The sequence below is a fragment of the Purpureocillium takamizusanense genome, chromosome 2 (genome assembly GCF_022605165.1).
Source record: "Purpureocillium takamizusanense chromosome 2, complete sequence".
Classification (NCBI taxonomy): domain Eukaryota; kingdom Fungi; phylum Ascomycota; class Sordariomycetes; order Hypocreales; family Ophiocordycipitaceae; genus Purpureocillium; species Purpureocillium takamizusanense.
This window is the reverse complement of record NC_063069.1, coordinates 368605-383164: the sequence shown is the minus strand read 5'-3', so window position 1 is coordinate 383164 and position 14560 is coordinate 368605. Positions and strand designations below refer to the sequence as shown.

Here is a 14560-nt window from a genome sequence, read left to right as displayed (position 1 = left end):
GGGCTGGGCTGGTGTGGTGGTGGCTGCACTCCACCTATTCCTACCACGGGCAGTATTACCAATTGAATGAACCAGAGTCTGTCTCCAGTGACGGGACTCGATGCCGCTACTACCTGGTAGGTAGGTAGTAGGTACCACTTGGCAGCGCCGAGTCGAATCCTCATCGTCGCTCGAGGGCGTGCCTACGTCTGGATCGTTCATTGAAGTCACCCTCCCCTTCCGTCCCCGCGCTCTGCATCGCTCGCAGACCCCCGTCCCCCGTCCCCCGTCTGCTGCTGCTCGTCGACGACGACGACGACAAGCAAAGCCATGGCCGCCGACCCCGAGCACGGGCTGCCGTCGGAGGATGCCGTCGCCGAAAAGCGCCTCGGCGGGCATCATCACCAGCACCAGCACCACCATCATGCGCATCACCACAACAAGGAGCAGCAGCAAGCTCCTCCCGTGCGCGCACCCGGCGACGGCGGCCATAGGCACGATGACGCAGGATCCTCAACGTCCTCATCGTGTTCGTCGTCGCCGCCGTCGCTGATGCACAAGGTGCTGCGGATGGGCCGCGTCGAGGAAAACGGCATCCGCCCGCTGCCGCTCGAGCAGCGCACCAACACGCGCTTCTTCAACATCTTCACCGTCTGGTTCTCCATCAACTCCAACATCCTCGGCATCACCTTTGGCATGCTGGGGCCGGCCGTCTACGGCCTGAGCCTGCGCGACTCGGCCCTCGTCATCCTCTTCTTCAGCCTGCTGTCGACGCTGGCCCCGGGGGCCCTGGCCGTGCTGGGGCCCAAGACGGGCATGCGCCAGATGATTCAGGCGCGGTACAGCTTCGGGTGCGTGCCATGAACTCTCTGTCTTGTCCTCCTCTCTTCTTCCCGTCTCTCCATCCTCTCGACTCGGGCGTGTGCTTCCGGTAGGCCTGCTGGCTGACATTGACATGGTGGTGCGCCGCGTCCACAGGCGATACCTGGTCTCGATCCCCGTGCTCCTCAACCTCGCGACCCTGACGGGCTTCACCGTGATTATATGCGTCGTGGGCGGGCAGTGCCTCGCGGCCGTATCCGAGGGCGACCTGACGCCCAACGCGGGCATCATCATCATCGCGCTGCTGTCGCTGCTCGTCTCGTTTGCCGGCTTCAAGGTGCTGCACATATTCGAGACGTACGCGTTCGCCGTGGCGCTCGTGGCCATTGCCATCACGGCCGGCGTCGGGGGATCGGGCCTCACACGGCAGACGGAGCCGGCCGCGTCGCCATCGGCGCGGCAGGTGCTCAACTTTGGCATGATTGTGGCCAGCTACCAGATCCCGTGGGCGGCCATCGCGAGCGACCTGACGACGTACTTTGACCCGCGCGTGCCCGGGTGGCGCGTCTTCCACTACACGTACTGGGGCCTGCTGGTGCCGACGGTGCTGCTCATGACGCTGGGGGCGGCCGTGGCGGGGGCCATCCCCAACAACCCCGACTGGGAGCGGCGGTACGAGGAGAACCTGGTGGGCGGCGCGCTGGCGGGCATGCTGGCGAGCGCTGGCGGCTTCGGCAAGTTCGTCGTGGTGGTGCTGTCGCTGACGCTGCTGGGCAACACGTGCGGCACCTTTTACGCCATCACGCTCAACTTCCAGACGCTGGTGCCGTGGCTGGCGCGCGTGCCGCGGTATGTCTTCAGCATCCTCATCACGGCCATTGTCATCCCCGTGGCCATCACCGCCGTCAACGACTTCTTCCTCAACCTCGAGAACTTTGTCGCCCTCATCGGCTACTGGTCAGCCGCCTTTGTCGGCATCGTCGGCGCCGAGCACCTGGCCTTTCGCCGCCGCCTGCCCTACGCCGTCGCCTACGACGCTTCCGTCTGGAGCGACGCGTCGCGGCTGCCGTGGGGGGCGGCGGCCATGGCGGCGGGCGTTGCGTGCTTCGGCCTCGTGGTGCCATGCATGGACCAGGTGTGGTGGACGGGGCCCATTGCCAAAAAGTCGGGCGACATTGGCTTCGAGGTGGCCTTTGTGCTGGCGGCGCTCGTGTACGTGCCGTTGCGCCATCTCGAGCAGCGGTGGACAGGGCGGTGATGTCTGTCCGGCTGCGAGCACGTCGAGGGGTGGTTGAGGAGGGACTGTCAAAAGTCCAAGTCGATGTTGGAAGCCGAGGGGGGCGGGATGAGAGCTCAAGTCGGCGGCCAAGTCTTGATGGTCCCCAAGGGCTTGTATTGTACACGTCCTTTGTACATGATGTCGGATGCAATCTGTACCAAGGAAGCGTGGCAGTGGCCGCGGCGACGAAAGGAAGAAGAGATGCCCGCCACTTGTATATAAGGCGAACAACGCAGTCGTTGTGCGTCGGGCCAGACTGTGATTTCATAAAAGACGCTGTCGTGCTGTGTAGGAGAGTACCGACGAGTACATAAGTACAAACGTACTACTCGAGGGTCTCGTTGTTCTGGAACTGCGGTCGGAAGAGGGGAACTGCTGAGCTGTTATGCTTTTATGTGGTCGGCTGTCGTCGTACAGCTCGCGAGCCGCCCTGCGCCCCAGGTCGTGTGGCCCCCCCCCCGCCATTTGCTTCACCTTTCGTGCAGCCATCGTTACACGCAACGGTTGCCTAACGAATGGTGAATTTGGAGAAAAAAAAAAGAAAAGAAAAATGGTAGCAAGCAGCTGCTGCGGCAGGGCGGGTAGGTGAGTGTCAAATGTCTCGGGGGACGAGGAGCTGCGCCGTGCAGCTTTCTTCTCTGACTGGCTACCTTGTTCGTGTCGTGTGGATTAGTAGAAGGTTGAGGGGTCTGCTGGCTGAGGTGGTTTTGCCTGCCGGGAGCGACGCGGAGGGGACGGCTTTTTTAGGTAGTGGGCGGCTCGGGGGATGTTGCGGGCAGGCAACGCGGCCGGTAGGCTAGGCGGCGCTGACCCGGGGGGGGGGGGGGGTTAGCTTGGGCTTGTGTTGGCAGGCAACAAGGTTGGCGGCTCCCGTTTTGTTTGTGCTTTAGGAATTGGGAATCAGCAGGTGAACGTTGGTTGGTACGCAGTAGTATAGTTCATTAGCACGCACGTCGAGTGGTAGATTGCTAACAACAAGAGGGAGTTTTCTATCGTTTGTGGCGAGTGGGCGTTCTGTGGAGTTGGTTCTGTGTAAAATGAAATGACTGTTCTGGAGGGAGGTAATGCACGGGATGAAGTTGAGCTGCATGCGCATGTGATGTGATGAGAGTGGCCCGCGTTGAGGAGAGACGCTGACCATGTATATATTTGCTCAGCACTTGACGCGGCAGCGTGCAGTAGCAGCAACACCCGGCTCTCATAGGGGCGTGGGATATTTGATGGATCAGTGATGGTCAAACCCGCTCGTCATGGCATTGTATTTCTCGCGCAACAAGACTCCTTTTCCTGACTGCGAAGCGCCGTCGACTTTCTCTACCTCTCTCTGACTCTGTACGTGTGTCTCTGTCATTGTGTGCTGACATGGACTGAGCCTCCCCCTTTCCGACAGTGAGACGCGCGCGCACGGCACAGCCTAAACTCCCCGGTGTGCTGTAGCGTGGGAGGTCCGGCTATGGACATGATGCTGGCAATGTCTATACCCGCTGGTAGCCGCTTTTATAGTTGGTCTCGGGAAGGTCCTTCCAACGGATAGGTATGTAGGAAGGTTATGTTGCCTGTTGTGTCCAAAGACACTTGATTGGCTCCCTGATCATGAAATGACTACCTCGTTATTGACCCTTACACCATATCCCACGAGACGGCAGCGCTTCATCTTATAAATACGTACATGCTTTGTTTGCTTCGCCTTCATGGGCGGACTCCGGCCTCTCCTCACGCAGTCTACACCCTCTGGACCCCAGAAGGGCAATTACGCCTACCGAATATCCGTCGTGCGCAGTCCTGTACTTCTAGGGAACTGAACTGATCTTTCGTGTTTTGCTTGGTAAATGCCGAGACGAAGAGGCGCCTTAAATCATAGTCGAATGTGAGGAGGAGTGTCTTAGGCAGCGTCAACTGAGAACAAGCACTCGAGCATTTGCATTTTGTTTTTGGCGACGTTGCGTATTGCGATTTTGTAAAAACTTGAGCAAGCCTGAAAACCTCCCAACATACTTAACAACTTGTTCAGAAGCGTCGATACCTCCCCGCATATATTCGCCGGTCGTCAGGGACTTGGCCTGTCTGTCTCTTGATCATACCCCAGGCTCCTCATTACCTTCGTCGCAGCCTATAGGACAGCGACAGTCCGATCGACTGCTATAGCTGCGGCAACAATTCGCAAATTTCTCAGTGCCATAATAGCCCTTGGTAAAGCACCATGTACCGCCAAATTGGAACCCGAGTACTTCGCAACAGGCCTTTGTGGCTTCGGGGTTATCCCCGATGCTTGAGATACAGCGGCACCCGTTGGCAGCATTGTAGTAGGTGCTGATCATCATAGCGAGGGCGATGTTGAACTTCATCGTGACTGCGAATGATGTGTGCTTTGTGATGGATAGCAGTTGAACAAGTAGTATAGCCACAGTGATGGAAAAAATGGGGTGATGAGATTTGGTAATTCGAGAAATGTCGTCGTCGAACGTATTGTCGACTCTTTTATATTCATTGCTCGTCCCCCCTTAAATGGCTTCGTAGCCAACTCAACAGCGCATCAATCACCTGCTTTACCTCCGCCGTCACATGACGGCAGCAGAGAACCCCTGCTGTGATGAATCTGGGCTCCTGCAGCATTGATTGATCTGTCATGCATGACGCCTACGGTGTTGTCCGCGAGGGGGCCTTTTGTCACGCCCGTGGCTTGACGAGAGCGGAAAGACAAACGGGTACACATTTGGAATACTTCTATTCATCACGATATGCCGTTGGCTGCGTGGTGATGGGAAAGGCAGCCGCCACCGCGATATGCTCGCAGTCGACAGCATGTGATTTGGGCGTGCATTCTGCATTGGATTCCGACTGCTGACATGGTTGCCCGTGTGAAGAAGACACAAATCGATCGTGCGAGGACGAAGAATGGATAAAAGTTATACCGGTCTATCTAGGCCGGCTTCGAGAATAGGAACTGAACTGTCAGGTGATGGAGAACCCCGAAATGCATCGGCGCTCACCTCTTGGTGGACGGAGTGGCCGCTTTCTGAACATCAATTGACTCAATGAAAAGGTGCAAGGCAGTCGAATCCTCCGGAGGACATGCTCCTACCCAAAGAAGCTCCATGATGTATTAATTGTCTTTGTTGAAATGAGGCCAGTGCGCGTGACCAAGTCCGTATTCCATGCACATAATTCAGCTATTGGCCCTATATGGCGCATGTGACGAACTCAGCGCTTGCATAGAAGCAAAGGTTCCATCCTCTCGAGGCCAGCTCGACTCGATTCGACTCAATGCAGCGGCCCAGCGTTTGACCGGACCTAAAGTTCCTCGGACGGCATAGAATCCTCTCCCTGAGGCGCGTCGCCGTTGTGGCACAGCAGTTCCAGCTCCAGCCGGGGACTGTATACCGAGAACGAATCAGGCTAAGGCGTGCGAAACCACCAAATAAGAAAAGGTGAAACCCGAAAGTGTCGTCAAGTCGTTGCTCACATGTTGCTCCACCCCTATATCATTGCAAGGATATCTGCCATGGCTGACGCATTCCTCTCCCGGCGGCGCTGACCGATGGGCGTCTCCAGTCCTCGGGCACACCGGCTCGGTTGTCTGTCCCCCGTCCATTCACGTCTTGCGAAGCCGCAATCCTCCTGCACAGCACGCTGCAGGGTGCCTAGATAGGCAAAACATTGCTGCTGAGCCGCAAGCTCTCGCCTGGTCCCGATCGCGTCTCACCCTTCGCCGGCGACATGGACCTCGTCACCATCAGCAGCCCCTGGGGCACTTGCAGTCTGACGTGTAGTGTTCCTCTTTGCAGCAGGTCGCAAAGGCCGACAGTTTGTCGGATATCTGGGACGCGGGGCAGTCATGGTCCTTGGTGGGGTATCCGCCTTTCTCGAGGCAGCAGTAGTCTGTTTGGACCTCCATGACCTTGGTGCCCTGGAAGCACTTGCACGCCTCGGCAGCGCGGAGCATCGCGAGAAGGGAGACGGAAATAAACGCGTGCGCCTTCATCGTTTGTCGTGTGTGGAGCGGAGAGAGAAAGAGAGAGAGAGAGACAGAGAGTTTATTCGTTGTGTTCGCGTTTGCGTCTGCGCAGCGTCGTGTGGCGGTTTGATGTCTGCTGTCTGCCCACACCCCTCTTTCCCCCTCGGGACGACGAGCTGATGCCCTTATTATACTCGTCTGTTCGAGGGTCGTGCGTCACGCGCGCGGTGGTGGCTCAGCACATCATCTGGGGGAGCCTAGACGTGGGGAAGCCTCGGCGAGATGGGGATGGGTATCAGGACGCGATCCTGTGAACAGTCCTCGGCGAAATACCGATATCAGTGAAGCCTTCTGGTAAGCCTGGCTCAAGAGTGAGGGGCCCCGGAGTCGCTTTGACCATCGAGCAGCTGAAGATGAGGCGGAGAGGCCCTCGTCACCGTGGGCTCGTGTGCCCGCTTGGATACGCCTGCGAACCCTGGCAGGCGTGCGGGCATCTGCGGGCTCCTCCTTGCGATGGCATCATCAGACCGGTAGAAATCCCGGGGTCTGTGAGCATGACCAGGCGGCACTAGGCTCTGGACGCTCCTGGAACTGCTCAAGGCGGGAATCTTCGACGCCTGTAGGGCGGGTAGGTACACATAGCCTTCGGAGAAACGCCACAGTCATCTCAGAATTGTACCTCTCTCACCAAGTCTGCGAGAGTGTAAAGCATCTGATACTCCGACGGATCGGCGCGGATGCTGGCGACGGAGGCGCAAATAACACGGACAAAAACAGTCTCTGGAAGGTGAGGTCAACACCAGTTCCCCCCCCATCACCTTCGGGAACGGGGACACGATGGCTTCTTATTTACCATTTGTAAATCATTACGTATAAAGACGTCGTGTCCGCCCGGGGAACACTCGGAGTGCCGTGCTCAATGACATCATGCGCCAACAATGCCATCACCTGGCCATGTGCGTGGCCGCCAACGCGCGATCTTTGCGCCTGCTGCAAGCACGGCGTCGTGGCAGGCCTCGGGCCATGTGTGTTTCAAGACTCCTAGTCACGAGGCCCCGAGACCGGACTCAACGGACAAGGTGAGTCGGACCCGAGCCTTCACGGGCCACCTCCGGCACGCTGCTGCTGCCTCAAAGTCGTGAGGTCATGATAGATGTTCGCCTTTGGCAGCTATCGCGAAATCGGCATGATGGGGTCGTGGTGCCTTTTTAACGCTAGATGTAAAGCATATAGTTAGCTGATGCCGCGTAATCGCTAGTCTAGTGTCGTCAACGGTCGCCTTGCGATGTATCCTTTGCAATTGGAGGCGGCTATATCAGTACGTCGGAACCCCCCTTTCTTTGTACATAAGAAGGAAATAGGACTTCTCCCGGCCCGGACAACACCCTTTGACGTGCCGCGAATAGACTCGCACGTGAGCAGCCAGGCATCATGAAACGAACCAAAAGCACACATCTTCAGCGCATGAGGCGTAAGCAGAAATTCGGTGCTGGGGCCCCGGATTTCCAGTCTGCGCCACAAGCAGCCGTCTCATCGGCCTCTTCATCGGACATGTTGGCTTCAATGTTCACCTCCACCTGCAAACGCCCGGGACTTTGGCGGGGTCTCGTGCGCGCCCTGCGATCGGGCGATGAAGATATATATAATTAGTTCTTACATGTGCCGCTTGCTGGCCCCCTCGCGAGTGCGCCCCTCGTGGTAGTATTGTGCAAGAGCGCTGGCCACGCTGGCGAAGAAGAACAGTACGACTATGTGGTGATGGGAATGGCGAGGCGAACAGCGCAACGCAACGAAGGGCATGGCCATAGCTGTTGGTTAGCTAGACAACTTTGTACCTTGTAAGCAGCTCACCGGTACCTTTTATTGCCAAATCGGGAAGTGTCCCCACCCCATGCCAATAGTGAATTGATCTGAAGAGTGCGTGTGGGGGGGACTGGAGCCTGCCGCCACCAGACCAGCCTCACTCACAACGGATGGAACCAACAGCCCTCTGTGCAACGGGTGCTCATTTTCCCCGGCCTAGTTGCCCCAAGATCTCCTCATCTCCGTTTTTTCTTCGCTTGCGGAAAGGAAAAAGAATTGAAAAAAAAAAAAACTTTCGTAACTCTCCCCTAATCATTGAGCTACTCACAGGCGCCACAACATTCTACCCCCGTACTCTTCGTCCACTGCCTCCAAGAGCCACTGCATTTAAAAGTCTCAAAGCAAAGTGCGAGAGGCTGACATCGGGATACTTACGTGTAAGACAACCATATCGATTTAGGAAGAGGCCGCCGCCGTAGCAGTAGAAGATCAGAGGCCGCTCATCAGCCCCTAAGGACAAGGGGGCATCTGCCGAGCCACGGCAAGCCACGGGTTCTTTCTTGAGGCGCACACAAACATCAGACCCACGATCGGCATCGTTCATGGCCCAAAGAATGCACAGCCGGCAGCGGGACCCATTTTAAATCCCGGTGCCCGCCTGCGCAGCGCGCCGCAAGGCTCCAGCAAGGGTGGTCGCCGACCCGACCGACCGACCGACGACGACTCGTTGTGACCGTTGATGGTACTACTCCGACTATCTGTTGGTTCGAAGCCTCTTCTCTGTCTCCGACCAACAAGTCGCGCGTCATCACGTCCCCGGCAGTTGCGAATCAGACTCACCCCCTTGTCCGGCCCCCGTCCCTGCTGGTGGTACGTAACAGGGTTTCGTTCGCACTTCTGCTTGGATAATAGTTGGTTGCAGTTCCTTGTACTCCGTAGAGACAGCAGTTTGACTGGGAAGGGGGGGTAGGGGGGGGGGGGTTATGTTGTGCGTTGTACTGGAGGAGGATGCACCGTCACCATCCTCCCGCCCCCCCTGGCCGTTGCTGGCTTCTTGCGCAATGCGTTGCGTTACACAGCTGAGGAGCACCTCGAGTTCCCGCGTCACATCCGTCCCGCCCATGCAGCTCCCGCCTCCCCGCCGCCGCCTCGAAGCCTCCAGTATGTCCTTTTCTGCCCATCCCCATCCCCATGACTGGGCCTTTGCCGGTTCGTGGGCGGCCGCTCCCGCCGCGTGCGCTCCTTCATGGATGATACTACTTCTACCAACAAGCATCCGCTGCGGGACATGGACTCGCGCCCCGTCGCTGCCGTCGCGGGAGCAGCGCTCTTGTGTGGCGCTCTCGCGCAACGGCTGGCCGCGCGAGACGTCGAGCTGTCGTCTGAAGTCTTTGCCTGGGCTGCTCTTCCCCTTCTTGTTAAGATCTTTCGCCAATATGGTCTGACCGACGGGCCTCATTCTAAATTTGCCGCGAAACCCTCGAGTCCTGCCCCTCCCTGTCTTTCACGGACCGCCACTCTGTTTGCTTTGGCCGTTACAGTCTCAGCTTGCTATCGATCCGAGGAACACATTGTTGTTCTCTTTGTACGCGGTTCCTGCTTCTCCAAAGGTGATCGGTCGGTCGCTAACGGACTTGTGAATATGTCCAGCCCGCCCTGACGCCTCTGCTCCTGGGCCAGATTCAGCATTCGAAACTCCTCGACAATACCCAGAAGTCTTTGCTGAGCCCCCTCGCCCTACCGACAAGCACATTCTTTGCAGCGGTTTCTTGCTTCGTTCTTTTGCGCTCCAACGGGACAGGCCTTGTTTCCTTGGCTACGTGCCTCGTTGTTCTAGGCTTACTCTACGCGTCCTATCTCGCGCTCGCAAGGTCACAGACTCCCGGCAGCACGACTGTCGAAGTGGAAAATGGAGAGCCCGAGAGTTGTGAGTCGTTCGATGATGTCGATATCGAAGAGGTGGCGTTGCCATGGGCGCTCCGAATTGTACCAGCCTTGGTTGTTGCGCTGTCGATTCGAACATTCGTCTTTCAGGCGCCGAACGGCCCTTGGATACAAATGGTGGTCGTTGGTCTGTTTAAGGCCTTGAGCTGGCTCCTCATCTTTAAAACGGTACTACATCGCGTTTGAATCTACTGTAATGATGATTTTGCTGACCTGTGAGGCTGCAAGACCCGGTTCTCGCCGTGGTGCATTGCTACGACCATCGGCACCTTCTCGATTGCGGCGACTCGCAGCCCGTACATCCAGATATCTGGATTATACGCCGTATCCCATGTCCTTCTATCAATACTGTCACTAGGCCAAACCATCTGTCTGCTTCCTTGGAATGCCAAGAAGACTCGAGCGCTGTGGGCGCTCGCATTGATACCGGCCTGGCCCTTCTTGGCCAACGAATACGACATCTACATATCGACGAGGCTTTTGCCAGGCGAAAGTCATCCGGTTGAGGAGCTTGCCCGCGCCGCGAGAGCAGAGTTCGACGCGATGCTTGAGCGTCAGTCGAGGAATTATACTGCCGCAGCGACAGAGTATCGGCGCCGTTACGGGATGAGCCCACCGCCCGGCTTCGAGTCGTGGTTCAACTACGCGACCGCGCACAACTCACCGATCATCGACGACTTCGACATGATACACGAGGCTGTTGCGCCATTCCTTAAACTGAGCGGAAAGAGGGTGCGGCAGGCGATGCGGGAAGCAGTCGTCGCCGACAGCGTGAACTTATGGTCGTGCGAGTTCAAAGGGGCTACTGGCGGCACGACGTGTCGCAACGAGCATCGGAAGTTTGACAGGCACATTGGAGAGTCGCTGAGTCTTGCTCTTGGGGACGTCCATGTGCGAGGGCCCATCCCGGATGCCCAATTCCTGGTCAACCACCTTGACGAGCCGCGCGTGATGTTGCCGAATGCTTCCGAGTCTACCGGCCATGAGCGGATCGAGGCGAAACATTTTGGGCATCAGTCCGCGTGGGACGTTCTCGTAGGGAATTGCCCGCAGCGACAGGGGGAGCATTTGGAGGGAACCGGGCAAAAGGTGCTCGACACATACGGCATCCCGTTCGTGACGGACACGCAACGGGACAAGGACCTCTGCCAGCACCACCGCCGCAGATATGGCAGGCTGCATGGCCTGCTGGCGAGCCCGACGTCGCTAACGGTCCTACATGGGGCGGTGCCGGTGCTTTCCACGGGGGCGCTGTCGACCATGGGCGACGTGCTCTTCCCGAGTCCGGCGTATAACGAGAGCGAATTCTTATACGACGAGTCTCGAGACGTCGCGTGGGATACGAAACATAACAATCTGTACTGGGCGGGTTCGACGACAGGCGGGTATGCCGTGGGCACCGACGGCGATCTGTGGAAGTCATTCCATCGGCAACGGTTCGTGGCGCTCGCCCAGGGCCTCGATAGCAGACGGGGAGGAGGCAGGCACTGGTACCTCCGCGAGGACAGGAGCAGCAGCAGCGGCGCCGACGGCCTCCCGATCCGGCGGCGCGTAGCATCGTCGTTCCTCAACAGCCGGCTGTGGGACGTATCCTTCACGCGCATCTTCCAATGCGACGGACGCGCGTGCGGCGCCCAGCGCAGCTACTTCCGCGCCCGACCATGGGCGGACAAGGACGCGGCGCTGCGGTCGCGCCTCGCCTTCGACACGGACGGCAACGGCATCAGCGGGCGGTTCGGGAAGCTGCTGGCGTCGCGGTCGGCGCCGCTGAAGCAGACGCTGCTCCGCGAGTGGCACGACGAGCGCCTCGCCGCGTGGGTGCACTACGTTCCCGTGAGCCTGGGCATGGGGGAGCTGCCCGAGCTCGTGAGCTGGCTGACGGGGAGCGCGACGGGGCGGGCGAGGGCGCGCGCGGTGGCGGTCGAGGGGAGGGAGTGGGCGGCGAGGGCGCTGCGGGCCGAGGACAGGGCCGTGTATGTGTATAGGCTGATGCTGGAGCTGGCTCGGGTGCAGGATCCGCGACGGGAGGCCATGTGAAAGCCATGTGTGATGAGCGGTTAGTAGGCCTGCGGTGCAAGCCTTTACTTGCAACAACGTTTCAAGGAGTTGGGGCGATGGGGTTGTGATACAATGTACAGAATAGGCCACCAAGTAAATTCCCAAGGAGACACTGACTGGTTGCTGCATTGAACTGAACCCAAGTGTGCCTGCCGACACTTGTGGATAACCAGAACGGCAAGGCACACGCCAAGTCTGACACGTCTCGCAACTCTGGCTCAACTGAGCCACTGGGCAAGAGAAGAAAGAGCCCGTGTGAAAGCCCATCAGCTGGGCTACGTCGTATGTCGTACGACCTACTAATTGTACGACCTGTAAGCGCACACACAAGACTCGCTTCCCAGGTTCCCTTCTCGAACCCACAAGCAGGCGTCCGCACTTATACTGGATCAAGGAATACCGGGCGCTCTAATAACAGGAGTGGTGGGGGTAGCAGTCAATGGTGATCCGTCTCGGAACGGCTGGCCGCACCCGCTGCGCCACGCAGATCAGATTTCGCGGGACCCCCCCCCTTCCCCAATCACAGCACAAACCCTGTCCAGAGGCTCTGCTGCTCTCTAATTCTTCTTGGGCTGGGTGACAGCGGACACGCCGAGATCCACTAGACGACTCTGTGGCCGCTGAGGGCGTCAGCTTGGGTGGCCTACAGAGAACCCCCTCCCGGAGAGGACCAATTGCAATTGCCAACATTGCGAATACGACCGGGAAAACATGTCGAGTGAAACGCACAAGGGCTGTGACTCACATCTCGCCCGCCGCGGGGCGTGGCAGTGGTGGGTTGCACCTCGCGCTAGGGGCATGAGGGGAAAGAAAGGCACGGGCGGGCGACCGTGTACTGCGGGAGAGGGGGAAAACTGGGACCTAAAGACCTTCCACAGTGCGACAGTTTTGAGCTATGCCCCTTCCGCTGAGACGATCACTTGCTTTAAAAAGGCTGGATGCCAGGCCCCTTTCAAACGTCCGGCTCTCCTCTCCTCCTCCTCCATCATCACCAGCTTCATTCACGAAGCGACCAGCAACTTTTCTCATCGCCCACCAAGGGAACGGAACTTTCTCCTCCGTCTCCTGATACCCCCAAAACCACTTCTTCCTCCATATAAAGGAGAAGACGCACCTGCCTCTCCAGATCGAGGGAGAGGCGCCGTACCTTGAGCCAATGGACGCGACCGCAGACAACACCGCAGTCGCAGCTCGCCAGCAGATCGTGGGCTTCTTCAGGCCGCAGCAGCGAAAGATCCCAGACCCACCCTGGTAACGAACCGCCGTGGTGGTCCCTGTTCCTCCCATACGACCTTGGGGACGACGACGCCGATCCTGCTGCTGCGCTCCTACTCGATTCCTCCCTCTCTTCCTCCTCTCTCTGGCCGTTGGACGAAGACGCCGCGTCGGGGCTGTACTCAGAACATCAGTTCGTCAATGACAACGATTACAACAACAATAGCCCCTTCCAGCTCAGCCCGCTCGACTTTCTCGAGTCGGCACCCACCTCCAACAGCGCCTCGCTCCAGTCATCCCCCGAGGAGCAGCTCATCCAGGATATCCTCGGTCTGAGCCCGACGGACGGGCCCTTTGCCGCCGCTGACGAACAGGACATGGCCGCCATGGGGCTCTTCGGCCCGGTGCACAGTCACGGCCTGGAGCCGAGCGGTAGGCCCTCCTCGGCTATATATGCCCGTGGGCAGCAGCAGCCGCTTGCAGACTCTCCAGGTGATGGTGATGGACACGTTCAACATCACCATCACCACGACCTGTTTGCCCACGACAGCCACCAGCACGCCTTCCTGGGCGGCGCCTCAGCCGGCCTCCAGCACCATGGCATCTCCCGCCTCCTTCATCCCCTGCAGGATCACCACATCACCCGAAGCAACAGGACCACCACCACCACCACGACCCGCGCGAATCACCACCAGCCATTCTTCGCACAAGCACCTGACGCGGCCACCCTTACGGTCGACTCCTCCTCTTCTTCAACCTCCGCCACGCCAGCATCCTCCGTCCATGCCTTATCTCGCACACAGTCTCACCATCAGCAGCAGCTGCAGCAGCAGCCGCAAAGCGGTCTCGCCGCCACCTCCCCGTCCAGCACCGGCTCCAACAAGCGCAAGCAGTCGGACTCGCCCCCTGTCGATGAAGACGCTCAGACGGTCCTCAAGCGGCAACGCAACACCATGGCGGCCCGCAAGTATCGCCAGAAGCGTCTCGACCGCATCTCGGACCTCGAGCACGCCCTTGGCGAAGTGACGGGTGAGCGGGATGAGCTGAAGCTGCAGCTGGCGAGACGTGAGGCTGAGGTGGAGGCATTGCGTGAGATGCTGGCTCGGAAGTAGAGAGGAATTGTACAAAGAAAGAAAGCAACAAGAGCGTGTTTTGTTTGTTTTACCAGTTTAGCCATCATTTGAGTCTTTTTTTTTTAACAATTCATTGTCATATATTCTGCCTTGAAGCTCATTCCCTCGTGTGTTCCGCCTTCTCGACTGGTTCCATGCCACCAGACAGTGATCTGCTGTATGCTCAGTGTTAGCACCCAGGGCTAACTTAAGCGAGGCAAAGCAAGTTTTTGGGTTGAAGCAACTCAGACGATGTCGATTCTCTTCCTTTGATTGCGTGATAATTCATTGCAGTAATCATCAAATTCCGTTTCTTTCATCACTGCTGCCGTGGTGCCCATGTGTATACGCGTCGGACCCAATGATCTGAGGGGTACAGGAGAGGAAGCTTAC

General features: G+C 58.3%; 4 protein-coding genes across 4 annotated transcripts; 3 read left to right on the top strand and 1 right to left on the bottom strand.

Annotated features, from left to right (window-relative positions):
* Positions 1 to 161: 161 nt before the first annotated feature.
* JDV02_001929 (uncharacterized protein) lies at positions 162 to 2721 on the top strand. Its single transcript, XM_047982903.1, has 2 exons — positions 162 to 830; positions 958 to 2721. Exons 1-2 carry the CDS (start codon positions 310 to 312, stop codon positions 2057 to 2059), a joined length of 1623 nt encoding a protein of 540 aa, XP_047838873.1. The 5' UTR covers positions 162 to 309; the 3' UTR covers positions 2060 to 2721.
* Positions 2722 to 5813: 3092 nt separating this feature from the next.
* Positions 5814 to 6062, bottom strand: JDV02_001928 (uncharacterized protein; the record flags this gene model as incomplete). Its single annotated transcript, XM_047982902.1, has 1 exon — positions 5814 to 6062. One exon carries the CDS (start codon positions 6060 to 6062, stop codon positions 5814 to 5816), a length of 249 nt encoding a protein of 82 aa, XP_047838872.1.
* A 2961-nt stretch (positions 6063 to 9023) lies between these two features.
* Positions 9024 to 11819, top strand: JDV02_001927 (uncharacterized protein; the record flags this gene model as incomplete). The annotated part of the gene is made up of 3 exons (XM_047982901.1): positions 9024 to 9423; positions 9489 to 9950; positions 10011 to 11819. The coding sequence occupies exons 1-3, from the start codon at positions 9085 to 9087 to the stop codon at positions 11817 to 11819; spliced, it is 2610 nt and encodes an 869-aa protein (XP_047838871.1). The 5' UTR covers positions 9024 to 9084.
* A 1010-nt stretch (positions 11820 to 12829) lies between these two features.
* JDV02_001926 (uncharacterized protein) lies at positions 12830 to 14203 on the top strand. Its single transcript, XM_047982900.1, has one exon. It carries the CDS (start codon positions 13433 to 13435, stop codon positions 14165 to 14167), a length of 735 nt encoding a protein of 244 aa, XP_047838870.1. The 5' UTR covers positions 12830 to 13432; the 3' UTR covers positions 14168 to 14203.
* The last annotated feature ends 357 nt before the right edge of the window (positions 14204 to 14560 follow it).

Coding starts and splice junctions, on each gene's coding strand:
- JDV02_001929 (XM_047982903.1), top strand. CDS start 310: ATGGCCGCCGACCCCGAGCACGGGCTGCCGTCGGAGGATGCCGTCGCC. Junction 831..957: donor CAGGCGCGGTACAGCTTCGG/GTGCGTGCCATG, acceptor CCGCGTCCACAG/GCGATACCTGGTCTCGATCC.
- JDV02_001926 (XM_047982900.1), top strand. CDS start 13,433: ATGGCCGCCATGGGGCTCTTCGGCCCGGTGCACAGTCACGGCCTGGAG.